Below are 19,912 nucleotides of genomic sequence, written 5' to 3'. Positions count from 1 at the left end.
AAATGGTTCACGTGAATAAGAGCAGATTAAACAACTAGAGCTATAATTTTTTAACAACCTCAATTTTTCGTTGAGTGGCATTTTTAGAAGAGGGAAGTCAGAACAAGCATATGTGGACAGCAACATATATTGAAGAGTACGATATTCGATACAGTTTCTCCAATCGTTTTCAAGACAGTTTCGAGTAAACGTGACTGCTCACTGTGATGCAAATTATTTATGTTTTATTCACATAACCGATGTGTACAGGGAATTGTAAACCAAAAGTCCCTGTGTTCTGTAATCTGATTGGTTGAAAAACATGATCAAATGGTGTTAGATTCCCGGAAACTGCAAGACTATTTACCGCGTATTGACACGTAAACAATTGTTTTGTTGTGTCATCAACAGTGGTGACGTCATTCAAATCATATTGTGACGCAAAGTTAGAATGACGTCAGAAATGAGCAACTCCAGATGCTACCATGGGAACCAGTTGAAACGGCCAGCTGATGACACTTCACTGCTGTACCCCTACTCGATGTAAATGAGTGCAGACAGTAAAACCCCTTTGGTTTACTTTTTTGTTTACAATGTCGATAAACATCATGTGTTGGCTGACGCCGTCGGTTCCAAATGAAATATTCCCGTGCTTCAAATACTCAATAACACCTGGAAATTGGCCAACACATGATGTTTCTCTCCTAAATGTAGTTACTACGAACTGTTTCGTGGCCTTTATAATTTAGTGGAAGTGCTAAAACGACGCACAATCATAACGAACATAATATGAGTCTTCCTGGGTTTGATATTGCCATAGCTTACTATACTATATATAGGTAGAGTCGGGCAATCAGATTTGCTGATTCTGTGTCTCAATATTTTGTGCATAATAACGGAAGGTTCCGAACCAACTTATAGTTCAAACTCAGTTATACATAAGAGCATTATCAAAGTATAGAGCCACAGTTCTATATCAAACCTGTCAGCTGAAGAAGCTCCATGTCAGTGAACTTCACTGAGTATTCAGCGTACAGATGATCTTGAAAGATATCGAAATTTAAAACACATAGAGTCTTTTGTATGACAGCGGTTTTAATGTTTAACAAAGACATACCTGACCACAGATCCCAAAGACTTCATGATATGTAAGCTCGACGTGTAGTTTTCCATATACAGGACATGCATACAGGTCGTGTGATGACGCACAACATATCACACACTCTCCGCCTTGCCTAATCTTATCTCTGTTCAAATTCTTACGTATAAATTGAGACTTTACTAAAATATGAGCCAGCACATGTTCTTCCAGATAACAGCTGGGATTGGCTTACCCGAAGTCTCCGACAGTCACAGTATTGTGACTGTACGGGCTACATTTATGCAATAAAGGGTCCAGTAGTACATACTAGCATGGTTGATTGCACAGCTTGATTACTTATGTTCATGTCTTGTATGTGAATGCTGGAGCGGGTGGGCTAGTGGTTACGTGAGTTAGTGAGTGAGTGGGTCTGTGGGTGGGGGGATCGGGTGAGCGAGAGATTGAGTGAGTAAGTAAGGTTTAATATATGGTTGCGACACTGACACTGTGGCAATAATATTCCTCGTGATCCTAAACAGAGTCTTCAGAGTAAAATCAGTACGAAAAATTGCCCTGTATCCAAAATTTGAACCAGCGTTAAATTGTCAGGTGAGCGTCTGAAGCCTATCCTGTTCCTTATCACAGTATAAATAGGGGTAGGGAGTCACTGAACTTAGAGTAGTCTTCCCAGCATTTAAACACGACAGGTATTTGGGCTTTTTACTCTCCTACCATTTAAAATCTGAAATGTATTTTTTTCTTATTTTCAATGTATTGTTTACTGAAACGAATATCCAGTTACCTTGTAATAGGAAATCATTTATTACATTTTGGGATTAATGCAAATTTACGATAGTAATATAGTTTGTAGATTTCCGGAGAATGTTTTCACTTTATCACGAAAGCTGCGTAAAAGGTACTTTGCGTTCATTAAGTGAAAATGTATATTTATCGTGCTTGACAAGAACTAACAACGCCTAGATTATGATATCGTCTTCGAGTGAGGTTCATGCAGTCCATTGTGACAAGTCAGGTGAGAGGTTTCTTATCGTTATTTAAATTCAAATATGCATTGTATGAAAGGTCTCGGGTCTGTAAACGTGCACACGACATGATATAGGGTATTTTTATCAAAATATCATTTCATTGCAGCCCGTTTCTGCCCTTGAAGGATTTTTATTTTAGATTGTAACATTTATCTTTGTACATCCATACTGCAAAGTCGGTTACAAATGTGCCGAGGTTGATTTGGTTAAATATAATCTCTTTCAGTCTGGTTTGAAGTTTTAAGAAAGCAATCCCTACATCCCACGTATCCGTAGACTCCAGATCTGAACTAAAACCATGATATGTCTAACATTATCCAGTTCCGCCTACTTACTGAGTAAAGATTAAATAACGTTTCGTAAGCCTTGCACAGAAGTCTAGTAGGCGGCACGTCACATGTACATTAAACCAGTTCAGACCACCAATAATCGGTTCCAGTATTTCACATCCATGGCGAAGGATAGGTTTAACTTTTGATTAAATATTTTGTTCCGAGTGGGATGTTTCCATATGTTTAAATCAACTCGAAAACATTCATTAATGCCCCTTTCCACTTTAACACCAATGTGATATTATATACTATTGGTAAAGTTAATGATTGAATCATCAGTAGTCTGAATCATCTGTCAGAATGCAGGAGGTATATTTCTGTAAGTAATTTTCTTTAGGTATTTTTCTTTAATTTTTCCATTAAGGAGAACTACAAACCAAACTAACAACAAAAAGGATTTATTTGAACATCCATTCCATAAGGCCATTTTGATTCATGTTATTTTGTTATTTTGTAACCTGTATATTCGGGGTAACATCATACTGAAGACCATTGCTCGAAGACCATTACACTTGTAATTTGTATGGGCGCTTCAGCTTAACCCTGAGGACCAAATGTCACTGTCTCCAAGTATTGTTAGTTTAATAATCTGTCTTCTGCAAAATATAGCTACTTTGATATATAATTACATAACTGCCTTTCACCTTATGCAAGCTGGGTAAACTAGGCCCAAGAGCATCACCTCCAAGTTTCTTCCTTATTTATATGCTTTGTCTTTTGTTCTCAGTTTTTTGTTTTGTTTTCTTTTTTGGGTTTTTTGTTTTGTTGTTGTTGTTTTTGTTGGGTTTTTTTTGGGGGGTTGTATTTTTGGGGGGGGTTGATTGTTGTTGTTTTTTGTTTTTTTTGGTTTTTTTTGGTTTGTTTGTTTTTTTTGTTTGTTTTTTTTGTTTTGTTTGTTTTTGTTGTTGGTTGGGGTTTTTTTTGTTTGGGGGGGGGGGTGGTTGAGGGAGGGGTTGTTCTTTTATTTGTGTTTTTTAACTATAAAATCCATATCTGTACATGTAGGTACTTCACGCTATGCGTTAGGCATTCAAAAAAGACATGTTGCAATGGATATTTCAAAACTTATACATATGTTTGACATTGCCCAATATGACCAAGGATAACAGAATTGAAATAGTGTCGCAAAATGTAGGGCTCTGGGGAGTTAAATTTAAAAAAAACATGTTGCTCAATCATTTGTGTACAAGATATTCACATTGGCTAAAAGATGAACAAGTAATGAGAAATGAATGGAGATTAGAGTGCATTATCGCCCCCTATGGATCTAATGCAAGAGCGACTGCTATCCTTTTTCATAAAAATACTGAAGTTAAAATACATAGTACAATTAAATATCCAAATGACAACTTTACTATTGCTGATATCTCAACTGATGGTATAATATTCACCCTCTCAAGTATCTAAGCCCAAATAATGACGATGCAACTCTTTATGAGAATATTTTCAGGACTGTTGATTGCTTCGAAAACGATTCCTTGGTATTGTGTGCAATTTTGTACTTGACCCTTCACTGGATCTAGGAAAGTATCGCCATAATAACAATCCTAGGTAGGTGGTTTTAGATATGATAATGAACTATGATTTGTTGGATATTTGGAGACAATATAAACAAGATTCAAGCTTTACGTGGTGGAAAAAAACTAGACGGAAGACCAGGCTAGATGTCTTTTAGTATTCCAAGACATGGCAGTCTATCTCATTAGGGAATATGATATTCTCGCAGGGTACAAACCATTCGGCAGACCATTCAACAGTCTTAATATCGGTTCAGTTTCAAATACCCTGTCTAAAGAAAACGGTAAGGGGTATTGACATTTAGTACCTCTGTATTACATAATAGAGATCTTGTAGAAAAAGTAAACACAATCTTGAAAAAGGTGAAACACGAGTACTTATATAGAAACAATCATTAATGAAAGATATTAGTGACAAGAACCTTGGATTAACCATTAGCGATTCTCTGTTTTTGGAAACGGTTCTTATGAAAGTGAGAGGCCAATCGATATCCATGTCTTCAATATTCAAAGAAAAACTGGTGTAAAAAAATTGACTAGTTGGAACAAAGTGCATATGAAGTTGAAAACGAATTAGGGCACATTTTAAAACATCAATTTTAAAAGAACTTACAAAACTTCAATAAGAAATTGAAAAATTAAGGGGAGAACTAGAGAGATTCAAATAAGGAACAGAATAAAGTGGTACGAGGAAGATGGAAGGCCTACAAAATATTTCTGTCATTAGGAAAACCGAAATTACACAGGCATGTTGGTCAATCAACTATTACATGATAAGGGGAAAATAATATTAGATGGTAAAAAGAATCTCAGAAGAACAAAACTATTATATAAAAGTGGTATTCCCAAACTGACTGAGCTTCAGAAAAGAAAATTCAGAATTTCCTGTCTAAAGTTTCTTTCCGTTCTCTACATAACCAAAAGAAATGAACAAAAAAACAAATTCCCGAGCTAGACGGCTTTCCTATTGGGTATTTCACGATTTCTTTTGAAAAGAACTAAATATTTGGGTGTACAGTTTTATTATGGCTTTAATAATGGCTGTTATTTTTAACATTAACAGAGGAATTATAATAACATGTTCCCTAAAGGTAACAAAGATGGCAGATGTATTACCAAGAGGATTAAGGATTTGGCGCGTTGAGACACGAAAATCAAACAGGACTCATTCAAGGGAGATCTCTAACAAATAACATAAGATTATCCTGGAAACAAAATCTAAGAATAAGAACGATATGCTCCTAGGTATACATTTTGAAAAAGCCTTTGATTCTATATCAAATTAGCCATACTTAAAGTTTTGGAAAGGCTTGACTTTGGCCCTCATATGATTAAGTGGATACATATTTTGATAAGCAATGCAACTTCAAGTGCCATGCAAAATGGACACCTTTCTTCATTCTTTGACAGTGGTAAAGACTGTAGACAGGCGAATTAGAGACAATACAACAATGAATGGCATTAATTTATTTAAAACATACAGAACACAAATTAGGGCAGTATGCCGACGATACACAGCTTTTTTACTTTCTCAGAAGAAAGTATAAGCGCTGCGCTAAATACTTTGGAAGGATTCTATTACTGTTCGTGATTAAGAATGTGTTCAGATAAAATTACAGGAACCTGACTCGGTTCAATGATTTTAAAATTTTTTATAATCTGTAATGATGTTAACTTAGAGTGGGATCATGGTGACTCTGAGGTTCTTGCCATTCAATTAAACGCAAATTTAGAAAGACAATTGGTTATCAATACCAGGAAACGACTGGAAAATATCAAGAGATTACTAGCAATAATCAAAATTACACATATTCTGAAACAAATTGTACAATTTACGAAAATACCATTTTACGCATTGTTTAATGTTTCCATCTTTAGGGAAGACAATTATGTTTGTTTTCGAAAGGTTGACATTTACCTTACATGTTGAACAGTGATCACCCATAATATTTACTTGTTCTTGTGGCCCACTTACACGATTAGAAACATAGAAATTACACAACGAACATCAGAAGAAATAGTTCATGTATATCAGGGAATAACTTTACTCCTCTCCAACATGAAACGCGGCAGCTAGGTCGTTGATAAAAATAGCAAATAGAATGGAGTTAATACACAACCCTGTTTTCTTCCAGTAGGACAATCTCAGTAAAATCAACATTACATGTTGTTACAAGCAAATACATTAAATTATATTCAATATTATAAAAGATAGACAGCCTTTTTAGAAAATATAAATACATTTATTCGAGTAGAATTTATATTTCTACGTTTACTTGAATACTTTTGTGTTTCATATCCAGTCTTACACCAGGCATAATTTTCACATATTTTATCATTTCATGCACATGTTATTAACCTACAGTTAATTATTGCGCGAAAAGTATCGTATGTGAAAAAGCACGTGAAGATATAGCTACGTTTATCAAGTCCGTGACACAACTCAGTTCTAGCTTACCACATTCAGAATGCAGATCGGAGGGTGCCGTGAATTTAAAGCAATTTACATTTAGAGAAAGTGGGTGAAAGTTATCTATCAAGCTGTCACATTTTGTCAAAAACAATGTGCCAAATGCTGATCTTTGTCATGGATAACATCTTTGTAAAATTGGGGGTGAAAACATTCCGACAAGAAGTAGGCATACCAACGGGCAACAGTTTTGCTCCCTCCTGGCGGATCAATTTCTTTATGCGTGTGAATCGAATTTCATCTTTGTGAATCGAATTTCATCTTTGTAATAAGGTAAATTGGTCCAGACTTTCAACCGAAGATTCAGGTTTATGGATGATTTGATATCCTACATTAATCATCAAATGACCAATTCCCTTTCACTGATTTACCCACTGAACTTGAAATAAGACAAGTAGGACCGCCTCAACTGTTTCATATCTAGATCTACGTATACAGATTCAGAGTGACAAAAATGCAATGGGTGTATGGTAAGAGGGATGATTTCAATAGTCAACTTTCCTTTCATGCCTAGAAATATTCCAAGTCCAAGTCCATGCATGTGGTCTTTACATTTCACAAACGTTGAGATACAAGCATGGAGCAAGCTCTTTTTCCAAATATTTCAAGGATACACCACTTGAAGGCCTCACTAAAGCTTTGAGACAGTTTCATGGAAGATAAGCAGTGGACATTTGTGATGGATGCATCAACGACAAAAATTATGTCCTATTCAATTCCCATTTTGATTTGTACCATACGTCTGTCTTGACTCTGAACGGGTGGGTGTCCGGTGAATAATTTGCCGTGACAAAAGGTATAGGAAATAACCTCAGAACCAGCAACATATAACACTGAGAACAAGTCTGAAATTTTCAATATTGCTGTATTCAGCAAAAGCAAAGGCAACATACAAAAGATTCACAATAGAGTTTCATGTACAATGCAACCAGAGTCCAATCTAAAGTACTGTGTCACAAATATAATATCAACTCACCAAAGTCTTCGTTTGAGGGTGAGAAACAGCTTTACCGAATGTAACACAGCGAGCAGTCAGGTAGGGGTTAAGTAGGTCAAGCGCTGACGGAGGCAGGCAGATATATATACTCCAGTTAATCCGGGTGTGTGTCCTGCGTCGTCAACATGACAACCAGCTTTTATATACAAAGTCACTGATTCAAGAACATTCGAGCTCTTTGCGACCATCACCATCAACGTAGAATCTTCTGGTAGTCTCCCGGAAGTACGCACAATTAATCGAAACACATAGTCAAAGGGAGCTAACTGTAAAGAGCTAGCTTAAAGCCTGCTGCCAATGAACAAATACCACTGAACACTTATGATACGAAACGTGACCCATAATGACTATCACTCAAAACTTTAAACTTTGTTCCCCAAATAATATTTAATTATCTCTTAATCAATAATAACATTTCCAGAAAATACACTCTCGTAAGATGGGGCTGGATACGCTCACCTTTTCGCGAACATTATGTTATCTTCACCTAGTGATTCTTGAACACATGCCTTGCATGGTGACAATTACTGGATTGCCTGTTTACAACGTCACACAACTGTCATACACCTTAAACACATATATGTGTTTGATATAGTCACAATTGTATATACTCAACATTTCTTTTGAATGTGGCAAGGGATTTGCCGCTTATGTAGTGATAAATGAACTCATTTCCTCCTACAGGACAATGACGCTTCTAGTTGTTGTTCTGGTGGCAGCAGTGACGGCTGTCATGGCCGACGACGATCACGATCACGGTCACAATCACTGGATTGTCTGTACAATAACTTGAACGTCGTACAACTGTAACACTGCTGAAACAAATATCTGTTTTGATATAGTCACAATTCTGTAATCGACATTTCATTTGAATGAGACGGATTTGCCGCTTCTGTTACGATAAATAAACTCATTTTCTCCTACAGGACAATGAAGCTTCTAGTTGTTGTTCTGGTGGCAGCAGTGACGGCTGTCATGGCCGACGACGATCACGATCACGGTCACGATCACGACTACACCGACCCATCTAAATTCGCTGACTACCTGAAGGAAATAGAGAAGAGTCATGAGTTCTTCAATATGGTCCCAACTGAAAAACTCCTCTTCAGCGAACTCATCATGGCTGCCGAACAGGGCAGCGCCGCTCTTACAGCCTTCATCAAAGCCCAGACCTTCGACAAGATTATACGTCTCATTGATCGTATGTCTGTGTTTGTTTTCATGCATATTCGTCTGTAGGTTTAGACAAGTTGCCATCACCAACTCAATCAGTCATACGTTTCGATTTATATAGAAACCTCACACACACGCTCACACGCACGCGCACACATACATACATACATACATACATACATACATACATACATACATACATACATACATACATACATACATACATACATACATACATACATACATACATACATACATACATACATACATACATACATACATACATAGTCTATTGTTTCCTCACATTAACATGTACAATAACCGACTACAGATCACATACATACCTTTACAATTACAACAGTCGATGGAATTCAAATCGGATCTTGATGCGTACTCTGAGGTAATAATTCGTAGGCCTCTCGACCCGTGAAGGTCCCGGGGTAGAACAGGCCTTCAGCAACCCATGCTTGCCATGAAAGGCGACTATGCTTGTCGTAAGAGGCGACTAACGGGATCGGTTGGTCAGGCTTGCTGACTTGGTTCACACATGTCATCGGTTCCTAATTGCGCAGTTCGATGCTCATGTTGTTGGTCACTGGATTGTCTGGTCCAGACTCGATTATTTACAGACCGCCGCCATGTAGTTGGAATATTGCTGACTAAAAACTAAAACTAAACTGACTCACTCACTCGTATGCCTCTCAAATAGATATGTCTTTTCTTACACAGAGTTTCTGAGATGGACACATGCCACTTCTTACACACAGTGTCTGAGATGGACACATGCCACTTCTTACACACAGTGTCTCCGATGGATACGTGTCACTTCTTACACACAGTGTCTAAGATGGACACACGTCATTTCTTACACAATATGTCTGTACGTGAAGTGGAAATGTGGCACTTATGTTTTATATATCTTCAGATTTTGACAAGGAGGACATTCCCCACTTTGAAGGTTACCTTGCCGCTGTAAGTATTGTGATACTTATTGATCATATAAAACCGTAGCAGCTCAACACCTTCAAATATGCATGTTTAAGTGCGACTGTTACTACTACTACTACTACTACTACTAATGCTGCTGCTGCTGCTCCTCCTCCTCCTCCTACTACTACTACTACTGATACTACTACTACTGCTGCTGCTACTACTACTACTACTGCTGCTGCTGATACTACTACTACTACTACTACTACTACTACTGCTGCTGCTGCTGCTGCTGCTGCTACTACTACTACTGCTGCTGCTGATACTACTACTACTACTACTGCTGCTGCTGCTGCTACTACTACTACTGCTGCTGCTGATACTACTACTGATACTGATACTACTACTACTGATACTACTGCTGATACTACTACTACTGCTGCTGATACTACTACTACTGATACTACTGATACTACTACTACTGCTGATACTACTGATACTACTACTACTGCTGATACTACTACTACTACTACTACTACTACTGCTGCTGCTGCTGCTGCTGCTGATACTACTACTACTACTACTACTACTGATACTACTGATACTACTACTACTGCTGCTGCTGCTACTACTTCTACTACTACTAATGATACTACTACTACTGCTGATACTACTACTACTACTACGACTACTGATACTACTACTGCTGCTGCTGCTACTACTACTACTGATACTACTACTACTACTGATACTGATACTACTACTACTACTGATACTACTACTACTACTGATACTGATACTACTGATACTACTACTACTACAGATACTACTGCTGCTACTACTACTACTACTGATACTACTACTACTACAGATACTACTGCTGCTGCTGCTACTACTACTACTACTACTGATACTACTACTCCTGCTACTGCTACTACTACTGATACTCATACTACTACTACTACTAATGCTTCTGCTACTGATACTGATACTACTACTTCTACTACTACTACTGCTGCTGCTGCTGCTGTTGCTACGACTACAACAACTACTACTACTGTTGCTGCTAATACTAATACCAATTCTAAAACTGATACCAATACTTATATTTTGTTTTAGCATCTGGTGGGAGGAAGCATATTTGGTGTAAGTAGATTTGTGACAACCATAGTTCTAATGATTATAAACATTTTTTTTCGAATTACATTGATGGATCATCTCATCTGACCTCAAGGGTTTACTAATTCTTAAGAGGCTGATGACCTACAATCACTCGGTCAGTAACTGGAAGGTAAATTAAGGACAAGAAGCAACAAATTTATTTTCCAAAATGTTAAGTGTTTACTGTCCACAAATCACGATTAAATTGTGAGTGAGTGAGTGAGTTAATACTTAACGTCACATTGGCAATATTTCAGCCATATCGTGACGAGAACATTTTGATACTGAAATGAAATATGTATACATTATAAAATCCTGTCGTCAAAGGACAGTAAAACTACTAGAGCATCACATTTACAATTAAAACTAGTGTGGAGAGTTAAAACAATTACCACTATTCGGACAATACAACATAAAATACGGGCTGCAGATCGCCAACAACTGAAGGTAGATCACCATACTAGGGGCCATGGGGACTTACAGTACCTTTGCTACCTGCGTGGACCCCAGATGGATTTACACCATCCCCTCAGCCGTTGGCGATTATACTGAAAGTTAGCCATTATTAAAAACAACAAATATACTACGATTAAAAGTTTGGTCGTACTAAATTTACATAGAATGTTTTGGACTTACGTACCCTCTCAGGAGGACAATAATTTTACAATACTTCAACCCCCCTCGAGGGCACAGCCACTAACAATCTCAGTTATTAATCTAGACTACCAATAATAAAATATTTATCTATTTACAATTCTGATAACAAATCTAATTCTTTTAAGAAGGCAATAATTAAATGAGAGCTGGTATGAGTAAAAAGATCCTGCATAGTTCGTGAGTTAAAATACTGATCCCTTGTGATGGAATACTCTACACAGTCAAGCAGGATATGCTTGACTGTGATTCTTTCATCACAAGGGATGCAGAACGGAGGATCCTCACCTTTCTGAAGTGAAATTGATAGGTGTCCTTTCTTGTTGGTTTTTATACTTTTGAAACCGGGGTACATAATTCGACGAGGAAGAGTGTCTGGCCAAAGTTTATTTGCAATGTCAGATTTACTAGTTAATATTTGGTCTCCGTCTTTAAGATGTTTAATGCTAGATTGTGAGCCCTTGCCCTTGATTCTCTGGATCATGTTCCATACTTTTGATATCGGCGTACGCGAATTGATTTTCGACACATTGTTTCGCCAAGATTGACGTTTATTTTGTTTGAAGATACGTCGTGCTTTTGCATTTAATATTTTGAATTTGTTCAAATTATGGACCATAGGGTGGCGACGGAAATAATGCTCAACCTTTTTCCGTGCCTTCCTAGCCTGTTTGCAGTCGTTGTTGAACCATGGTTTTCGTATGTGTGGAATCGTAGAGGACTTTGGAATGCAGTCATCGGCTAATTTGTTCAGTTCATCAGAAAAGAGTTGGACGGGGTCAGGAACTCCCATAAACAGTTCAGGCTTCAATCTGTTGGATGAAAGTGATTCAAACAAAAGCCAGTCAGCTTTGGTAAAGTTCCTTCGTGACAAAGGAGGGACGTCAGATGGACATATAGCTTTAAGAATAGTTGGAAAATGGTCACTTCCACACAAGTCGTCATGGACTGACCATTCAAACTCACCCAGCAGAGTAGAGTCAGTAAGTGATAAGTCAAGGGAAGAATATGTTCCTGTACCAGGATGTAAATAAGTGTTGGAATCATCATTAAAGAGACAGATATTGTTGACAGAAATAAAATGTTCTAGTATGTTACCTTTGCTGTTTGTATGTGTACCTCCCCACAAGGGATTGTGTCCATTCATATCGCCCATGATGATACAGGGCTTAGGAACTTGGTCATAAAGTGCCTGCAGATCGCCAGGCTGCACAGAAAAGGAAGGAGGAAGATAGAGAGAGCACAATGTAAAAACAATGTGCATCGTTACACGGACAGCAACGGCTTGAAGATGGGTATTTAGAGGAACAGGACTGTGAATGGTGCCCTGTCTCACTAATATTGAAGAACCTCCAGTTGCTTTCGGCCCAGGAGGAGAAAAGCAGTGATATGGAGTATACTGTCGTATATCGATGTGATCGTTTTCTTTAAAATATGTTTCTTGTAAACAAAATGCTGATGGCTTAAAATCTTGTATAAGTAAATGTATATCATTAAAATTGTTCTTCAGTCTCCTACAATTCCATTGAATAATAGTATTGGAAGTGTTCATGGAGGCTTAACTGGAGATCGTGATTGGGAGGAGTGTTCACTCCTATGAATTGGTTGTGAAGGAGGAACGTCTATCTCCAGAGGTTCATACGAGTTATGAACCTCAACAGATGCAAGAACTTGAGTGGGCGTCTCCACGTTAGTGAGCGCCTTTCGTCTTTCGTCTGTACTTTCTTTTTCTCGTTTCTAGTTAAAGTTGCATCATCGGTATGTGTACTTTCCATGGAGTGAGATGGTACATCACGAGTAGGATTGTCTGTTTGTGAAGTGGTTGATTTCATATTACTTTTCTGAGATATGTCAGAGGGTTGGTGCAGTACAGTCTGGTCATCCTTGACCCAGGAGATGTCGGTCTGACATGACACGGAGACTGTCTTACAAACTCGAGTGGAAGATGCAATTGCTGCGGAATATGTTTTTACATATGTTTGAGCAGGAGATGGTACTAGTTTTTTTGCTTCTTGGTAGGTTATGTTGTTTGTGTGCTTAATTCTTAAGATTTGGGCTTCAAATTCAAACGATGGACAGGATTTAGAAGACACCATGTGATCACCATTGCAGTTAGCACATTTGAGGTCATTTGTGCACTCAGAGCTATCATGGGCTCCAGTGCAACGGCAGCATACTACCATCTTGCTACGGCAGAACTTAGCACCATGACCAAACTTTTGACACTTAAAACATCGGAGTGGATTTGGTACATAAACCTCCACCCCGATGTTGAAATATCCAGCCTTTAGTGATTTAGGTATTACAGGTTGAGAAAAAGTGAAAAGATAGGTGTTGGTTTTAACAAAGACACCATCTTGTGCTTTTCTGGAAAAACGTTTTACATGTGTGACTCCTTGAGATTTTAATTCAACAGCAATTTCCTCCTCGCTCATATCAGAAAGACAGCGAGCAACATCTCTCACAATGCCTCTGCTCGTGCTCAGTGTCTTGTGAACTGAAACAACAACGGGAGTATTAACAAATTGTTGTAAACCCAACAGATTGACTGATTGTTGTTTCCTCAAACACTCCACTAGTAAGGCACCAGTCCGTAGTCGTGTGACATTCTTAACATCTCCACAGACACCTCTAATGCCCAGTGAGATAGCAAACGGGTTTACTTTAAAGGACTTCCGTCAACTGATGCAATTGTGATAAACCGTGGCCAAGAATCAGAAATATCTGGAGCTACCTCCTCATCAGACGAGAGCACATCTACATGTCTGCGTTTAGTTGCTTTGTAGGAACCAGGTGAATTGCATTGACACATGGTATAACATACGAATTCAGCACTCCTGCTCCCCACCCACCATGGAGTGTCAACAAGGACGGTGTCAATTTGCACCGGATCTCCAGGATGCTGACACCAGGGATACAGGGGTGGTATACTCCAGTAAATATGACATGAATAGCTATATTTGTCCAAAAGATTAGTTGTCAGGCTGGTTCGGCCCATAACAATAATCCAAAGACATATAGAATTCAGCGGTCAACATCACCAGATTGGCCCATGAGCCACCGCCTTCTGGCATAGGACTCTAGGCAATTTCCTCGATGCAGAGAAATAAAATCTGACTTTGAACAAGACCCAAGACCCAACAGTACAATGAAAATGTGCAAAAATAATCCCCATGCACAGGGCCTGGCGTGACCAGCCGATTGATAGAACCGGGCCCATTCTACCACCCGTCTAGGTGAAGTCAGGGCCAAAGTGGTGTGTTGAGCAATAGGAACACTGGTCCTGCTCCTATGCCTTCAACCACCAGGATCCCCTTCTCCACCGACACAGGGCCGCAACCCACGGCAAACGGGTTGGTGGACCAAATATGCCCCCGGGTCCACAACGGGGGGTTGGCGAGCACTTAGCGTTACCCAGCACCCACCATGAGGAGGTGGCTCGCCACGGGTGCCCGATTAAATTGTGATGGTAACAGGTGTTCGCCATGGAATGCGTATAATTGTTTGTCCCAGAAAGAGTATATGGTTTAAAACAGAATTTGCATCCTTTCGTCACTGATGCGCTAGGTTTAGGCATGCTCTCGTGTCTACTATAAACTTGCTTGAAAGCTTTATCAAGTTTCTGTGACGCCCATTGGGAAATTTGGGCAGAAAGACCATGCCTGACTGTACCACACATACTGTGCCATGTAGACACTTGAAGAGTATTTGCTGGATATAGTATATATAGGATATAGTAAACATTCGTATGGCTAATATTCTGACAATCGTTATGAACCCTTGAAGATCCGGGTTAGAATCGACCATCAACAACCCACGCTTGTCGTAAGAGGCGACTAACAGGATCGGGTGGTCACGCTTGTTACCTTGATTGACACATGTCATCGCATCCCTCATGATACATGTCATAATGATGATCACTGGATTGTCTGGTCCAGACTCGGTTATTTATATCTGGAATATAGCAGCGGTGAACAACAACCAACCAACGTTATCTTTAGATCTATTTGGAAAAACGGATGATGTGCTCTCACTAACTTTCTCTGTTTTTAGTTCAGTTTTGTAAATCAGTGGAACATAATAGTTTTAGGACTGTTATTGCACTACATCAGGTCATCATTATTCCTAAAACGTGTGTTAAACGCCTTGGCAAACCCTTTTCTACCTATAAAATCCTAGTAGAAATTCCTATTTAACGTATTGGGCGAGCAGATTTAGCTTTACGACGTGTTAGCAATATTCCAGTAATGTTACGGTGGGGGGCGTCTCAAATGTGTGTTTTTCAGAATCCATCTGACATTACTTTCTGTAAACAATCAGCCCTTTACTGCATAAAAGACTCATCTCTGAGACAGGGATTTAGTGGTTAATGTACTTGACAGAAACATATCTCTGTAAGAAACGTTTTATCTAACAGCTATTCCTGTGTGCTAGATAGATGTAAATCAGCAACAGAAAGATGAACATCGAACTGGTGTGATTCATCCTGTCATTCCTCGCCTATAGCGGTACAGTGGATTCTACTGTCAGTAGAGATTATAAGAAGTGCCGTTGAAACTGACATCCTCTGAAGCGAAGGAAAAACAATGTGCTTCTGTGCAGGCGAGCTGGAACTCAGGGCTATATAAAATATATATTATAGAATGGCTTTGGCTACTTACATTTACATGACACAATATAGTGCACGATTGTTGGATTGTACTTACAAAGTAGTGATTTATGTTCTTACCCAACTTTAGTGTGTTGTACCAGACTTTAGTGTGTTGTACCAGACTTTAGTGTGTTGTACCAGACTTTAGTGTGTTGTAAGTATACATGAGGGACCTGGAGCTGTGAGGACACGTTTTGCTATGGCGGCAATACTGGTCAAAGGTAAAGCACAGCACATTTATTGATTTGGGATCTCATGTGAAGCAAAACCTAAACTATATCGACGCCAAAGACAAGCCCAAAATTTCACATGTGCACACTTTGACTGTAACAGTATCTCAACACATTTTGTCACAAAAAAAATTCTTTAGTTATATTCATGTATTCGATATTTGTCAAGAGAAGTTTCTCAATATTTTACTGGAATGTTATACCAATGTGTAAAACCTACAGATGCGTGATATTCCTTACGTAGAAGCGACAGAGTGGTTCCGACCTCTTTAACTTCCTGAGAGAACTTCACCTTGCACACAAGATTGAGGATGATCTATCTCAAGCGGACATGCAGGTGTTCTTGGAGATCTTGTACGCTGCCGAACACAATACCCTCACCCAGTACATCGACCAGAAGGGCTACGCAGCCGTTTTTGACCTCATGTCACGTATGTACATAATCCATAAATACCGTATACACTGGACATCGGGAGTATTCTTTTTTAAGAAATGTAGAGGGCATTTCCCAGTTTAATCCATCACCAAATAATATGACCCATAAACAGGTGCCCTTAATGAAGTTGAAATCTTATATTCGACCAAATGCGACTGTTTTGGTTTGAGAAGTGTTTTCAAACGGCTATGAGTGGGGTAGGGTTTGGAAAGGGTTTGGGCTTTTCCAGAGTATTACAACTTCTTCTCTACTTCTTGCCGAAACCTTCCACCATCTGTCAAGAGAAAAGAGAAATCCAGAATCTCCTCTTGTATAAGTATAGCATTTCCGTATACTGCTTCCCAGGATATCCTCCAGCTGCTCTACTCTGCAGCACTCTCTGAAATATCCTCCTGTAGCTCGTTACTGTGATGCTTTCTGAAACCTACATCCATCTGTCAGTAGGGAACCTGCCTCCCAGTCAATGAGTGCATTGAAGGAAACTGTCGTTGGCTGTATTTTTTATTTCTTTTTGCAGAAATTGAGGACGACGAAGTTCACGGTTTTGATCAGATGATCATTAGGGTAAGGGTACACTAACATACCACAGACAATCCTAACATTCATACATCATTTGTTACATAATAGTAGACACTTCCTTCCTCCAACAATTCAGTCAGACAGAGTATCTTCAGACAGGAACTAACAATTCATTAAGTCATGCTACGTGGAACGTAAAATTATCTGAGTGCAATCTCGAACATTGCCCAAAAGAACCCTAGAAAGGCGTACTCAAATAGAGCTCTTACGTTTCATTTAAGTTAATGTCGTGTTTGCCGTATTCCAGCATCTGGAGATGGAGGCTGCGATGATAAAATCTACTGTCGGCACCATCGTTGTCAGTACAGCTGTTCCAGTAGTTGCCAGCACAGTCATGGGATGAACCAGACTCTAACACGTACAGAACACCAGGTGTCTGATGGTAATAGTATCAAGGATATGTCCGACAACTGACAATTAATTACGGGCTTGGCGTCCCATGTAAATTGGTCACTTGGGTCAACTGGTCAATTGGTGTCAAGAATCTTTTCAAAAATGAAATGTACAAGGAAGTTTTTTGTGATCGGCAGTCACGTGATTAACGTCACGGCATTAACGTGGTTTTATGATCCAGGGAAACGTTCCAAAAAAATAATAAGTCTTAGGTACACCGTAACATTAGTGATTTTCTTGAAAAACGCTGATTTCTGGGGCGTAGTTCTACAAAAGGATCAGAGTGTTATGACGGTGGAAAACCTTTAAATGGCTGTGTGGAACGATTCCGGCTCATTTCGACTAGTGTTCAATAAACTTCGATCATGACGTCACGTGGCATCACACTGCGATAGTCATTTTCGCAAACAATAAAAACAATAGCACGTAATTCACGTGCTTACTGATTAGATCGTTCAAGGTTCGTATTCGGAGCTATATCTCTGCTCTTGTGATAATGGTGTCTTTTAACATTCTATGGGGCAATAAGTATGATTCGAAGATTTCTTCCAGTTTTCGCAGGTACAATTATATTAATTAATGTTTAATTCGGTGTAACTATTTTCTTGCAGATACATCATTGCCAGTTATGAATAAAATGTGTATAATATTTGAATTGCTTTTACTTATCACTCAGTACATAATGCATGTTTGTCTCATTACACAGTACATAATTGTAAGTCATGAAAGAAACAAGGCAAATAGAGTTTACCCGAGTGAAGTTGGATGAGTCGGTCCTGCCCCGCCTGGACACAGTTATGAAATACAAATGCTATACTTAAGTCTTATCGGTTTACCCATAAGTGAATTGGTCAGGAAATGACATTTTTTTCTGGGGCACTAGATTTTGGGGGAAAACCTGTAGACGTGTTTCACTCAAACCATTGCTCTATACGATTCCGCTTGACTACCGTCTGAAAGTTCAAGGTCGATTGTTGTCCATATTTCTCTAATCTCACGTGACAACTTTGTGATGACGTAGAAAATTGTGTTGTCATTGTGGTTTTATATTCCTGCAATAATTTAGATTCAAGAATTCACAGCCTTACGAATTAATACTTCAGAGTACGCATCGTCAAGATCCGATTTGAATTCCATCGACTGTTATAATTGTAAACGTATATATGCGATCTGTAGTCGGGTATTGGGCAGGAAACAAAGGACATATATATTATCCCTTCTGCAGGTAACATACCAAAAGTTCAAATTAGCCATCTTGTCCTTGAGAACGTTATAACACTTTGAAGCAGCCATAAAATGCCGCCGGGGAAGAGAGTAAAATACTCTGAAATACTTTAAAATTTGGCCAGTGGAATCACCGAAAGTATAATTGCTATAGCGAAATGAAACAAGAAAATATATGAAAAGAAACCTAATTATGTTACAAAATGATGTGTTAACTTTTGACCATATACAGTTTAAATTGAGCTGATGTTGTTATGTTTGTTACAGGTACAGATCCTCTTGTTGTCTCTCACACGATTCGACATTCGGGATTGGGAATTCGAATCCAGAATCTAATTTTTTTTTTTTTTTTTTTTTTTTTTTTTTTTTTTTTTGGGGGGGGGGGGGTCATATATGGGATTCAGCATTATGTACCTATGTGTGTACGCATGTATGCATGTATGTGCATGCGTGCGTGTATGTGTGCTTGCGTGCGTGCAGGCAGGCAGGCAGCTAAGTAGACTGAAATGATTCGAACCCCGAACCTAAATATTTTTTCAGATTAGAAACTCTGACGAACAGTGTCAGTATGCATTTTCTCCCCCTTCTAATGTACTAGGTGCTCCTAGTGAACCTGGGTACCCTAAAGACATAAACAACTAGACTGCAGCTTGGAATTTGTATCCTGAATACGAATATTCTTTTTTCAGAATCAGGATTAGAATCCCCAGTCCCGAATCCCCAATCCGTTTCTCACGTCATGTTGCCAAACCTCACACGAAACTAGTTTGAGTGAGTGAGTGAGTGAGTTTTACACCGCACTCAGCAATATTCCAGATATATGGTGGCGGTCTGTAAATAATCGAATGTGGACCAGACAATCCAGTAATCAACAGCATGAGGATCGATGTGCGCAATTGGGAACCAAGTCAGCGAGTCTGACCACCCGATCCCGTTAGTCACCTCTTACGACAAGCATAGTCGCCTTTCATGGCAAGCATGGGTTGCTGAAGGCCTCTTCTACCCCAGACATCTACATGAATAAGAGAAGGCTGAACCGAGCTGGAAGTGGAATTTGAA

The 19,912-nt window shown here is 38.9% G+C and overlaps 1 protein-coding gene across 2 annotated transcripts; it reads left to right on the top strand.

Annotated features, from left to right (window-relative positions):
- Nucleotides 1-1,741: 1,741 nt before the first annotated feature.
- LOC137296126 (uncharacterized) lies at nucleotides 1,742-18,284 on the top strand. Of its 2 annotated transcripts, none has more exons than XM_067827825.1 (8): nucleotides 1,742-1,767; nucleotides 8,349-8,623; nucleotides 9,521-9,567; nucleotides 10,645-10,671; nucleotides 16,466-16,652; nucleotides 17,175-17,221; nucleotides 17,484-17,608; nucleotides 18,241-18,284. In XM_067827825.1, exons 2-7 carry the CDS (start codon nucleotides 8,353-8,355, stop codon nucleotides 17,577-17,579), a joined length of 675 nt encoding a protein of 224 aa, XP_067683926.1. In that variant the 5' UTR covers nucleotides 1,742-1,767; nucleotides 8,349-8,352; the 3' UTR covers nucleotides 17,580-17,608; nucleotides 18,241-18,284. The 2 variants fall into 2 exon arrangements, with proteins under 2 accessions (XP_067683926.1, XP_067683924.1); XM_067827823.1 differs by having other exon boundaries at nucleotides 17,484-17,618.
- Nucleotides 18,285-19,912: the final 1,628 nt, after the last annotated feature.

The sequence above is a fragment of the Haliotis asinina genome, chromosome 9 (genome assembly GCF_037392515.1).
Source record: "Haliotis asinina isolate JCU_RB_2024 chromosome 9, JCU_Hal_asi_v2, whole genome shotgun sequence".
NCBI classification, from domain to species: Eukaryota; Metazoa; Mollusca; class Gastropoda; order Lepetellida; family Haliotidae; genus Haliotis; species Haliotis asinina.
Note: the sequence above shows the minus strand (reverse complement) of the source record. Positions and strands in the feature narration are given on the sequence as shown.